Genomic DNA, 13,254 nt, shown 5'->3' with positions numbered 1-13,254 from the left:
CAAACGTTTTTGTGTGAGAACAGAAAATGGATCAACATACTAGAGCCTGACCGATAAATCGGCGTGCTGATATGAGCTAATTGCAGATATCGGTATCGGCGTTTATAACGGCTGATAAATGACAATTAAAAACGAGACGGTACATGGCTGGAAGATCTGGATCCTTCATCCATGTTATGACATTCATGTCAGCCATGTCTGTTTTTGCTGCAGTAACGTGAAAGCCGGTACAGTCAGACAAACATCAAAATTACATTCAAGGTTACAACTTAAACTCACAGCTAGTGTTCTTGAAGGAGCTGCTATTAGAGGATAGGAAAGGATTAGTGGCAAAGAAAACTCCACAGCTCAAGTATTGCTTTTAATTAGGAACTCCCTGTTATGATTGGACACAGGAAATGGGTAACAAATGAGTTTATCATTGTCATGACCACTTAGAGCTCCAGTAAACGTTGCTTTACACACAGGACAAGAACAGTCACAGTAGAAGAACCCAATGCCAGTGGAACTAATATGAGCTGTATTGGCTCATTAAGAGTGGTACAAATGAAGTACTGATGTCCTCTGTTCAACACTAACTTCTGCTTAATGATTTCTTGTGTAGAATAATATCTTAACACAAAAGATTCTTCACACTTTGGAAAGACATTTACATGGTTTCCAAAACGTGATGATAAATGACTTGTTTATAAGAAGGTAGCAGGCCAACGTATTCACAGTTGGTTTTAACCTCTGTAATGTGACTATTTTCTGGCGTAGCTCTCCCAGGATGTGTTTAATGCTGGTTTTAATGACAAAACCTTAGAGGGAAGGCAGACTGTTATGCTCTGATGTGTTAAGGGTCCTGGGTTTGTGAGCACAGATCACAAATAATGGAGTATTTGCTCATGCTGACGGAGCGTCGATGGTGTTGCCTACTCACAGCCCCTGGGTGGTGTTTCCCTCTGAGGGTTGTCTGCTGTCTCTGGAGCTTTTCATTGTCTCAGTAACAGGAAATCCCAGAGAAGCACAGACCTGTCCCCATTCCCACCACTCTCTCTTCCCCCACTCATACTCTCAGCAGGAAAGAGACGCTGCGTGTGTGTGTGTGTGTGTGTGTGTGTGTGTGTGTGTGTGTGTGTGTGTGTGTGAGTACAGTTCCATTACCTGTGAACGCACTCTGTCCATCATAAAGAGACTACACGCTGAAATGTCTGTTGCACCCTGCCCTACAAGAGTGCGGGCATGTATGTGTGTGGGAGGAGAATATCGTTTTGTTAGGTAGAGGGAAATGATATGTCTGTACATTTAAGACATACACCATTAGTTCATTATGTGTCTCATAGATGATTAATTATAGAGAAAGTAGATGCTGATTAATTTGGCCTCCTGATTTACTACAATCATATCCTCCTGCTGACAACAATGAAGGAGTGCATAGTGCAGGACGTGCTGCCAATAAAACTGCAGACTCCTCTGACTGTTCTCTGAAGTGTAGTGAAGGAGCATTATTGTGGTATGCCCAGCCATGTCTGTAATCAGGCTTTTTTCTCTGACCCCTAAACTCACACTTTAAGAAAATTGGATGAATTAAATGAGGATGCATTCTGTAAACTCTAAAGTAGAGCTAGTCTAATGGCATGGTAATTTACTTTGCACATTCATGTGAAATGTAAAAGACTTGAGAGAAACCACAGACAACGTGGGCATGAGTGCAGAACGTGTGAAGTGAAGCTGTTCTGGTGTGGATCTGGTCATGGTGACCTCCAGTGGCACTGTGTCTGCTCTACCCAGACATGGTAGTCTTGGCTGACTGCTGGCTCACACTTCCAGCACACCCTCCCTCCCCCCGGTCCTCTCCCTGTAGTCGGCTCACTTCCTGGCCACGTCCAGTGAACCCGTTTCCCCCTCCAGCCCCATCTGTGGCTCTGCCAGAGCGATGACTCAGCGACAGAAATGGAACAGAGCAAACGGAACACAAGCCCAGAGCAAAGCTTAGCAGAGTTTGTGTGTGTGTGTGAGACACAGCACATACATCGTATTCATCAGAGTTTGTGTGTGTGTGTGTGAGACACAGCACATACATCGTATTCATCAGAGTTTGTGTGTGTGTGTGTGTGTGAGACACAACACATACATCGTATTCATCAGAGTTTGTGTGTGTGTGTGAGACACAACACATACATCGTATTCATCAGATCCAATCCACTCCATTCAGTTCCCCTCCTCTTACAGCAGGAGAAAAGAAGCCAAGGAACAGCAGCAGCAGACTCCACTCTTCCCTTGAGAATAAAAAACTGCATGCACACGCAGTCTCTTCCACACACACACACATACACACACTCGTTAGCGCTCTCTGCATCCTCTCTGAAGAGCCACAACATGATTAAAATTCACATCTCTCAAGGCTCAGATCACAGACTTCTGTTTTGGGAAACTGCTTTTTTTTTTTTTTTTTTGGTGGCACACGCACAAGCATCGAGTGGATAACTGCCCCCTAGCAGCTTTCCGAGAGGAGGAAGTTAGGGGGGTTTTGGTGGTGGTGGGTATTTGTGGAACTGTGGGTTATGGGGAGGGAGGGGGGGGGGATTATGCATCTCATCCTCTGTGGTGGCTGGACTGAATTTCTCCTCACATCTGTCTAACATGTGACAACCATCTCCTCATTTTCAGCTCCTTTCACATACAAGAGCCAGAACACTGCCAGATGAAATTTTCCGGCGATGTTGATGGATTCCCCCATCGCTGGAACAGTCGAGCAGATTCTGTCGAGTGTCGATTTGCTGACAATGTGATTAATTTACAACACATTTTGTAGACAACTCAGGTTGTTACATTTGATAGTGGGCTCAAAAAAGATGTGTTTGTGGCATTAGACTGACACTAGATGATACATCTTCACTGATTGCTTATCAGTGATGCACTAACTTTTGTTTAAGTGATTGAGATCTCCCAGCTCAGCTTGCCTTGAGACAGTTACAGGGCAAATATGTCATCAAAAACATCATCCTCTTGTTCCTGCTTTTGTTCACATTTGAGTCTACACGTCATTGTCCTGGATCTGGTCTTCAGCAAATGACTGACCAGTGTTCTCAGTATTTCGACTCTGGCTTTTGTTCACAGGTAACCCTGTCCCAGTATGCTACTGGAACGTGTACAGCTAAAACTGCATGTTTGAAAGCAGTTTAAAGTGGGCTTGTCTCTGTCTGTGAGCGTGCGTGTGGATATGTCAGAGGCAGTGTGTTCTTGTCGTGTGGGTGAAATCAGATGTGTAACTGAGAGGGATCTGCTTGTGAGTCTGTTTTTGCTGACACAAATGTTTGGCTGTACACTCAAAACACAAGCCCATCTATGGTGAGAATCCCTTAATGACACACGGCCTGTTGCTTTGATAGAGTCAGTTTGCCACTGGAGTGATTGTGCCGGCTGGATATATACCGTAATGATCTGTCAGAGGACTAGTATTGGCTGCCTGTGTCCTTTGTGAAAAGAGTGTTTCTGAATGAGGCACTTCAGTGAGAGGGCCTCAGAGGCTGGCAGCAGTCAAACCTGTGGAGAAATGAAAAGCATGGGGCTGGTAGATATGAACTTGGTCAGCGTGTTGTGGTGTATGCAGGAGTCTTTAAGCTTATATCTACGTTTTTTTTTATTTTTATTGTGGAAAAAATGACTTAGCTGTGTCACTCTAGGAAGGACCACATGAAATCATAGCGTTGTTTGATAAATGAATCAGTCTCAACGTGTTAAGTTTGACTGTGTGTGTGTGTCTATATTTGTACTGTCTCGTATTTAATGAGGTGTGTGCGATCTTTTTCTGCCTGACTGTTTATCAGTGTGCGAAACCTCTTCTAGTGCATGTTTCTGTGTGTGTTTATCTCGGCAACATTCATTTACTTAATTGCGCACACTGAAGACAACACACACATACACAGATCATGTTTTTCTCTCCCCAATCAGACAGTTAACTAAAGCTGTCACTTAAGCTTACCTTCCCACACTTGTCCATACATCAGAGACCCCAAGCAGAGAAGTGTCGGTGTGCAGTAAGCGTTTCACTCTGCCCTTTTGTCACCTAGTATGTGAAAGCCTCTACCAGGGGACTGAATTCGGCGTATATTCCTACAGCTCAGATGAATTTCTGAATCTCACGCTGACTCCAGCTTTTACCCGTTCTTTGTAAACAGCAGTCAGAGCAGTCCTGGGAAAGAGCCAGACGTGGATGCGAATATGATTTACACAGACCTGGAACATAGTGTACACACAGCACAGCCTCTCAGTATGGATGTGTCTGTACATACATGCATACGTACATACACAGTACACATGAATACCTACATTTCCTTTGTGTATATTAGTGTTGACACACAAACTATTTCTGTATCTGTCACCATATATGCATATCTCAATACACATATCTCTGTATCTATCTGTATATTGTATATTTGTAAGTGTGTGTGTTTGTGACAGCCTCGTAACGAAGCAGGGTTTGAGACAAATGGCTTAGAGATGTGATGATGAGGCTGTTCTTTACTGTGAAGTGTTGTCACACATTAAAGAGGGAATGAGAAAAAGGTGGAGTGGAAAGAAGGAGATTATGTGGACTTCCTCTAGAGGGAGGAAGTGGCAGGCAGTTGTTAATCTCTCTCTCTCTCTGTGAGCAGCGTTGGATGTGTCTGCTGCCTGGAAGCAGTGATGTTTCTGTTGACATCATTAGTCTGTTTAAGTCCCACTCTCACACTCTGGCTCTCTCTCTCTCTCTGCCTTTTCATAGTGTAGTGACCTCTCTCTGTATTTTCCTGCCATATCCTGAAAAACAAGAGTCTTGGCAAATAATTACTCCTCCACACATTTACCGAGAATGTTCGCATTTTGGTGCAGCAAAAAAGAATTAATAGGTTTAAAATCGCTATAACAGTTCACTATTTCTTACTCTTTTTGACCGAATTTAGTTATCTACTGTATATTGTTCTCCTATTGTGTGGTCCTGACCATGTTCTCTGTGTGGTTCTAGGTAAAGAGAACCTATTCCCATGGGACGTACAGGGCCGGCGCCATGAGGCAGATCAGTCTGGTGGGGGCCGTGGACGAGGAGGTGGGCGATTATTTCCCAGAGTTCCTCAGCATGCTGCAGGAGTCACCCTTTCTGGAGGTGAGACAGATTTGGACTGTCTGTGGTGAGAGTGCGTCATCCTGTTCCATTTCCCTGCTGTCTGTGTGGCCTCTCTCCAGAGACCTCTTAGCAGTTTGTTGGCCTTTCTGTTTGGAAGTAAAAAGTAATGGCATAGTTTTTGAAGTATTGGTCATGCTGTCTCCAAATATTCTGTATCCTAAAAGGTCTGACAGTTCACATAACAAATACCTGTTTGTATCTACACTAAAGGTTTCCTGTCTCCCTCAGAGTCACAGGGTGATAAGCATCTCATGAGATGAACTGTCTGAGTTTACTTCAGCTCTGATTAGCCAAGCTAACACTAAGCCTTTAGTGTAAACTTGCAGTTGTTTTATGTTTCTAACCGACATTGGACCCTTGTATGTGTCTGGTGCAGCGGACACTGCCGTGGGGGACCTTCTCCAGTCTGAAGCTGAAGAGCCCCACAGAGAGTGATGACGGCCCCATCATGTGGGTGCGACCAGGAGAGCAGATGATCCCTGTTGCTGACATGCCAAAGTCTCCCTTCAAAAGGAAAAGGTAAGGCTGGTTTCACAGGGCTGGTTTTGCAGAAGGAGATCAGGCAGTATACTGCCTATTGTCAGAAGTGTAGTGTTAGAAATATGGCAAAGACTACACTGAGTTGTCCTTTGTACAGTTTTTCTTTTTCTTTTGGGGAAAAATATACAGTATATTTTTCAGACACAGGCCTCAGCCTCACTATGACTAACAGTCCAGCCCACCAGTGGTATGCAGTCTGGTCAGGTAGACCAGGCCTTCGGCGTACCGTATTCACGACCAGCCTGTGCTTTCACTCGGTCAACACTTGGCCACCGGTAGCATTAGTGTCTCTTGGATGGGAGTGCAGGAATATTGAAGGTGTAGTGGTCTATCCACCGATTTATCCAGGAGTGTTCACTGTACTGTTGGCCCACATGAAGCTTTCAGTGCCATTAAAATCGAGATTAAATGGTGACCATTCAGCAGCCCCTGTTTTCCAAACAACAACTGCTTAATCCTTTTATTCGCCTAGCACCCCCTTCTCTGTTGTTGTTTCTCTTCAGGCTGATTTGCTCTACTTGGAATGATGCTCTTTTTCCCCCTCTTTTCTCTCTCTGTCTCTCTCTCTCTCTCTCTTGTCCTTTCATCTGTTTCTGAAATCATAGGAATATGATTTGACATAAACATGAGCATTGGAGAATGAGGCATGTTATCTCTGCTCTGTGCCCCCTGCTCTCACTATATGAGACAATTAGCGGCTTCTGCCTTTATCACAGCCTCATTTTGCCTGATGTCTTCTTGCTCTCTTTATACTTTCTCTCCCACTCTCTTTCTCTCTCTCTCTGTGTGTGATCATTGTCGTGCTAAACAATGCTGTGGCAGTCAGCTGCAGGCGCTACATTTCTTCCTCTATCAGTGACAGAGTTCCACCACATTATGGCTTACAGAACATCTCAGGCATACTCACACTCTCAGCCATGTGTGTGTGTGTGTGTGTGTGTGAGACATAAAAGAGAGAAGAGAGAGAGGAAATGCAGTCACATTGAAATAATGCTGAGGTATTGGTTTCAGTTTTTTTTTCCCTTTCTTTTTTTCATGCCATCCTCATCCCCTCCCCACCCCTTCATGCCCCACCCCTAAATCTTCTCTTAGTATTTCACCTCACACTGCGCGCAGTTTGCACACAGACACACACACGCAGGCACGTGATTTAAAAGCTGCTGTCACTCTTTTGGCAGCATTTAGTTGCTTGAGTTGCTTTAGACAATTTCTCCATCGCCCTTTCCATGGAAAGGCTCTTCTGCCAAAATCATAAATACACATTTAGTGTCACGGTAATACCCTGTATGCATCCGAGGCTGTGAGTTTTCATCTCTTTTCTCTGTCAAAGTGATGCAGTAAAACTGTCGAGCAGACGCGTTGGCTTTCAGAAGTGTTCATTGGGTGAATCATGTCCCCCTTGTGGAGTGCACAGGTGTTTTATGAATTAGGGATGTGTGCGTGTGAAAACCAGAGCAGGGTAACGAGTACCCTGGGGTGGAGAGAAAAGGGCATTTTCAGCAGCACTAGAGACGTGTTTTAACATGACCTGGACACAGACTCCTCGTATCAGGTTATTGGTAGCGTTTGTTAATATGGATTTGAAACTTTCAGGGATCATTGCTGTTTAAAAAGACCATATTTAAAAAGACCATTTACAACCATATCAGAGTGCTCCAGTCTTCTTCTGTAGATAGATAAAGGAAAGTCAGACTGTTGTTATATAATATTTTGGCAGAAACACGTATAGATGAGTAAATGCATGGAGTCGCTCTAACTGAACAGGTATTGAATGTTGTCAGGTCAAGAAGCGCATTAATGAATGAAACGTGAAATATCGTAAAGTCAGTCATTCCATCTGAAATCTGAAATGGAAAAGTGGAATTTTACACTCTGAACACACTCTCTTTTTTTTTTTTCTTTTTTAATTTTATTTTAACACATCTGGGTGTTCATGAGCCCCCTGGCCTTGTTTGTGTCTGAACTGCAGTCCTCCAGAACTAAAATAACAGTCATGATGAATGAAGTGGAGTCTTAAGTCGTCTGATGGCAGTGAAAGGGGACTGAATGAATAATGAGATGCTATGTTCCGTCTGAAGGCTGTGGATTGGAGTGTGGATCTAGATTTATCTGTGAAATGTTAACATTCCTTACATCATTGTTAACTCTGCATGTCCAAATCTTTATCTCTTAAACACAAACTTCGCTTAAAAACATTGCCAACATTTTTTGTATTTACTTTCCCTGGGACAGCCAACAACAGCAAAACTCCCACACTGGAAAACCCAGGCATGACCCGAAGAAATATCACTTAAAATCCCAGATTGTACAAGTTTCAAAACACTCGTACATACAACGTGCAGTGGTTTCAATCAAACAGCCCTCATCAGTGTGACTGATGAAAGTCACACCTAGACAGGCTGTGTAATTATATGGTTGATGAATGATGGCACTAGATAACAATAACAGAGGGTTCTTAGTTATACACTTACAGTTAGTCCGTGTGTTCACACATAGTGATTATTAGGGTGGCTTTGGATTGGGCTGTGGGGAAGCTCATGGATATAGTTTGACTATTTATTAGAATTGCTTGTCCTAATCCTCAAGTCAGTAAGACACTACTGACAAATCTGGTGTTGGAAACTGTTTTTACAGGATATTTTGTGATTCCTGGATAATAATACCATCTATTTTGAGTGCATTCATCTGGCCTCACTTTTCATAAATCAAATTCTGTTTTTACAAATTACTATTTTATGTTTAAGGAACACCTGTCTTATCTCTTTCCAATCACACAAATCTTTTTGCGAGCAGTCTGAGATGGTGGGTGTGATGGTTTGGAATACGACATGAATCTTTTCTGCTGTATTGTTCTGGTAGTGTAACTCTAGCCTTTGTACATGTGTGTCAGTCTATAAATCCAGTCTTTAACCTCAGATTAGCATTGGACACAGTTCAGGCTGCGGCTCTACACAACACAGTAATGACACATCAAGTCCCTCTCTCCACAGTTCCCACACAAACTCAGCTCTCCCTTAGTACAGACAAATGATGGGGCACTGGTGTCTGATTATCTTTCCTACCTACACACACACACACACGCATGCACGCACACATACCACAGCCCTGTGTCTCTGACAGTGAGCTGAAAGTGTGTGTGTGTGTGTGTGTGTGTGCGCTCGCGCGCACGCGTGTGTGTGAACCTTTCAGGCTGTGGCTCTTGGTTTTGCATTCATTACTTTATCGTGACACACAGCTCACATCACTGGTGCATACTAAACAGGCCCCCTCCTGCTCTGGCCTGGAGTGGTTTTTTCTCGATGGCGTTTGGGGTATAATGTATGCTAAATGCCTGGATGTATTCACTGTGCCTTTGTGACAGTTTTTCCCCCTCGGTGAGCATTTTTAATTTAGGCCAGTTTGCCAGTGAAGTGCTCCCAGTAACCTGCTTTCACACGAGTCTTGGAGAACCTCAGTGTCGATGACTACACTCTGAAGATCTTATTATGATATCGTTATGTATTTATCTTGTTCTCCTTGCTTTCTTTTTTTTTTTTCCTCACCAAAGCATGTGTGGACATTTTTAGGCAGTATAAAACCTCTAACCAAATGGCTGATTGGACAAAGTATTTTTGCTTTTTGTGTCGCTGTGTCATTGGCTTGACTTATTCCAACGCTCATCTGTGAATGATCGACCAGTATTTCAGCTGAAATGTCTTCCCGCCCCTTCCAGGTCAACCAATGAAATAAAGAATCTGCAGTACCTACCTCGGACGAGTGAGCCGCGCGAGATGTTGTTTGAGGACCGGACACGGGCCCACGCTGACCACATAGGACAGGGCTTTGAGAGGCAGACCACTGCTGCCGTCGGAGTGCTCAAGGCCGTCTGCTGCGGAGAGAAGTGAGTTCAGACCAGGCACACGGTCTCTCTTATATTTATACTCATATGACACAAACACACAAGTGTTTAACTTCAGTCTTATACACTGTCTCTCTCTGTACCCCAGACCCATCCATTTAAAGATTGCTTTAAAGTTTCATTGTATTTGGGAGTGAGCCAGTGCAGTAAATGTATGGGTTTTGTGGTGACACGATGCTCCTGTTCTTAGTGCGGAGCCTCCTCGCATTACCAAAGATGTGGTCTGCTTTCACGCCGGGGACTTTCCTGACGTGGTACAGAGACTTCAGCTGGACCTGCATGAGCCACCCCTGTCCCAGGTCAGTTTTCTCTCCACGACCTGTGCTCCTTTAGATCACTGCTTTTACCATCCAGGCCAGAAGAACCAATGTTCTGCTGTTTCTGTCTGTCAGATCCTGTACACAACTGATTCTGTATCATTTTCTCTGAGCAGCGAAAAAAGTCCACTTCCGTCTAGCCGTTCTCTTTTCTACTGAGTCAACAGATAAAGCACTGAGACAACTGGAGCCCTGGGCTTTAGACAGGAAAAACACCAATATGACATCTAACATCATGTGGCCCTGTCTGAGCTTACAACAGACATTATGTCAACTAGGCCATTAACAGTTTCACATTCTCCTGTCCTGACCATCTTCTCTGTATGTAAGAAAACAGCCAGTGTGTAGTTACACCAGTTTACTCAAGCAGTGTATCCTCCTGCTCCAGTTATATTGTGTCCTAACAACTGATCCAGAATCAGTTTATGGACCATGATATCAACATGATCCCTCTCCTTAATCAATCATTATAAGAGACTGAGAACAGATGGGTGGTCAGAAACTTAATATTTCTCTGCTGGATGAACAGAACACTGACCTCTGCTGGTTAGGAGGAGTAAAGGCACTGAAGGTGCTCCACTGCACTTGGGTTGGCACACGAGTTTGTGTTTCACTTACGCTCAGAGTGTTCCCTGCACAATGATTGGTGTATGACGTAAGCCCAGTATGACTTGAAGCACACTCCCTCAGTACTTCAGTGGGCACATTACCTGGTCAAGTCTTGTGAGAAATGTCTGTTTAATATCTAGCTAGACAGTCTGTTGAAAAAATCTTGCACACGCAGATTAACTGATCAGATAAACTTGAACTTGTAAGTCATATACCACCGGTGGGGCATGTTGATTTCTGTATGTCTTTTGATATGTGTTAATGGGGAGAGTTACAAGGTCTCTTAGATTCGATATTACAAAATTATACAAACACACAGCAGACTACAAGGGTTTCAAAACCCATTTAAAGGGCTTCTATCAACAAGCTGTTTCTGTTTTTCCAAGGTGTTCAAAATGCTAAAAGTGTAAAATATTGCTAACATAGCACATATATTGCCAGTATTCCATAGTAGATATAAATCAAGTTTTGCTGAAGTACTGAAAGCATTTTCCCCACTGATACACTGACAACATTCAACGTTTAATACCCCCACCACCTTTCTCTCTCTCTCACTGTTTCTCTTCACCCCCTCTGTAATTTGTAGTGTGTGCAGTGGGTGGACGATGCCAAGCTGAACCAACTGCGGCGGGAGGGCATCCGTTACGCCCGCATCCAGCTCTATGACAACGACATCTACTACATCCCCCGCAACGTGGTACACCAGTTCAAGACCGTCTCGGCTGTCTGCAGCCTGGCCTGGCACGTCCGTTTGAAACAGTACCACCCAGAGGCAGCGGAAGAGCAAGAGGAGGAAGAGGAGGAGAGGAAGGCTCTGAATTCGGCTCCACACTCACCACAAGTGAAACAGGAGATCTCCAGCGAGCCCCTCAAAGTCCCTGCCCCACCCACCAATTTGGACTCCAAACCCCCCAGAGACACCCCATACGTTCCTCATATCAAAGTGGAGCCTGCAGACTCCCACCCAGAGCGACCGACTAAACCCCCCAGCCCGGCGTTTTCCCCGCCTCCACCGCCCGCTACTTCTTCCGACAGCCGACCCAAAGCGCACCATCCCTCAGAGTGTCAAACCGCACCGACGTCTTCACTCACATCCACTTCCACTCCAACCCCCACCCTTACTCTCACGCCACCCAAATCTTCCACTGGACACTCAGACAGCCGGACTGCACCCCCCCAGCCCCGGCCCGACAAACCCAAGGACTCGGTTTACCCAAAGCCCCCAGTCACGCCCCAGGATACACGGCCACAGCACTCCCTCAAACAGCACCTGCATGAGCAGCCAAAAGACTTTTTATACTGATTTGTACATAAACTGTTTTTAAGATAGCTTTTTTTTTTTTTTTTTTTTTTTTTCTGTTTTGATTTTTATTTTTAGTTTTATTGTTTTATCATTTTGGGTTTTAAATGTTGTTTTTATGATCTGAAAAGGGTGAAGAGAGAAAAAGTAAATCTCAACAAAAACCAACGGGACACCCGCGGCAGTGTGACGCTGAAGATGGAGGACGTAATCTGGGTGCGCGGGGGTCGGGGGCGTAGGCTTTACCTTCTCTCCTCTCACTGATTGAACGCATCACAAATGTAGCTTGTAACATTCCTCAGTGCCTGTCCGTAACTGTGAACTATCCAAGCACTTAGGGCCAGCTGCACTGGTACTCTGCAGGTCTGAAAACAAAACAAAACAAAACAAAAAAGAAAAAAAAAAAAAAAAAAAACAGGTCCTTAAATAATATATTTTTAAGTTGTAGGCTAGAGTTGTATTAGAGCTGACATGAACATATATATTTTTTGTAAGATGAGACGAGAATTCTTTTAATGACTCCAGGCTTTTTCCATAGAGCTTATTTATATCAAGGGTTTTTTTTTTTTGTTTGTTTGTTTTGTTTTGTTTTTTTTTCTCTCCCCTTCTGTTTCAATTGTCAGCACTGTAGTGTACATAACTTTTTTTTTTTCTAAGAAAATGTGTAGTGTGATTTATACCTAAATAAGGACCTCTTAATAAAAGGTTCACATTATGCAAACGTTGTTGTTTAAAAACAAGGGCTACACCGAATAACCATGTGCATGAGATTGAGAGACTCGTTAAAGGTAATCCTCTGGACAGCCTACAAATGCTCGTCCACCACCGCCATTCTCCTCCGCTCCCTCTGTGTACGCCTAAAGACAACTCTGTTTGGACATGAAGAACAATGAGAGAGTAAGAGTACTGCAGAAAGTGTTGGATTAACTGTGTAGAGCGTTAGGGTCAGAGGTCTGGTGTTTACCCTCTGCTGATCATTAGCTGTTATGCATATATGGGCAAAAAAAATGACACATCTCTTTTCAGTTTATTCTTGTTATTATTCTTATTAACTATACTGATTTTTGCCAAATAATTTTCATATTGGTGGGGGCTCAAGATCCTATTGGAATAAATACCTAAATAAAATAGGATCAATGAAATAGTGCATAGAACAAAACACAGAGTAAAATAACATATAAATTAGGCAGTATATAAATAAAAAGCTACTTTTACAAGTATCAGAGACCTGTTTGGACCTGTTTTCAGTTATTTATAATTAAAGACATAATTTAAAATGTACACAACTGCACTCTAGTACAGTATGTCAACACCTTAAATATAACCTTAGAATAGGCTGTAAAAGTAAAATAAGATTAATAAGAAATATAAAAATATGACTGTAACCAAAACTGTGCATTGCCATAAAGTTAAAAATGACTATTTTTAACACATGAGACAA

General features: G+C 43.4%; 1 protein-coding gene across 1 annotated transcript in view; it reads left to right on the top strand.

Moving 5' to 3' along the window:
• Positions 1 to 11,816, top strand: part of LOC115812721 (lysine-specific demethylase RSBN1L-like) — a 32,566-nt gene extending 20,750 nt beyond the window's left edge. The window contains exons 4-8 of the mRNA XM_030775212.1: positions 4,991 to 5,128; positions 5,526 to 5,668; positions 9,402 to 9,569; positions 9,778 to 9,886; positions 11,100 to 11,816. Of these exons, the coding sequence (XP_030631072.1) occupies positions 4,991 to 5,128; positions 5,526 to 5,668; positions 9,402 to 9,569; positions 9,778 to 9,886; positions 11,100 to 11,816 (1,275 nt within the window). The remainder of the gene's footprint in view (positions 1 to 4,990; positions 5,129 to 5,525; positions 5,669 to 9,401; positions 9,570 to 9,777; positions 9,887 to 11,099) is intronic.
• Positions 11,817 to 13,254: the final 1,438 nt, after the last annotated feature.

The sequence above is a fragment of the Chanos chanos genome, chromosome 1, assembly GCF_902362185.1.
Source record: "Chanos chanos chromosome 1, fChaCha1.1, whole genome shotgun sequence".
NCBI lineage: Eukaryota > Metazoa > Chordata > Actinopteri > Gonorynchiformes > Chanidae > Chanos > Chanos chanos.
The sequence above is the reverse complement of the archived record's forward strand: the minus strand, read 5'-3'. Positions and strand labels throughout refer to the sequence as shown.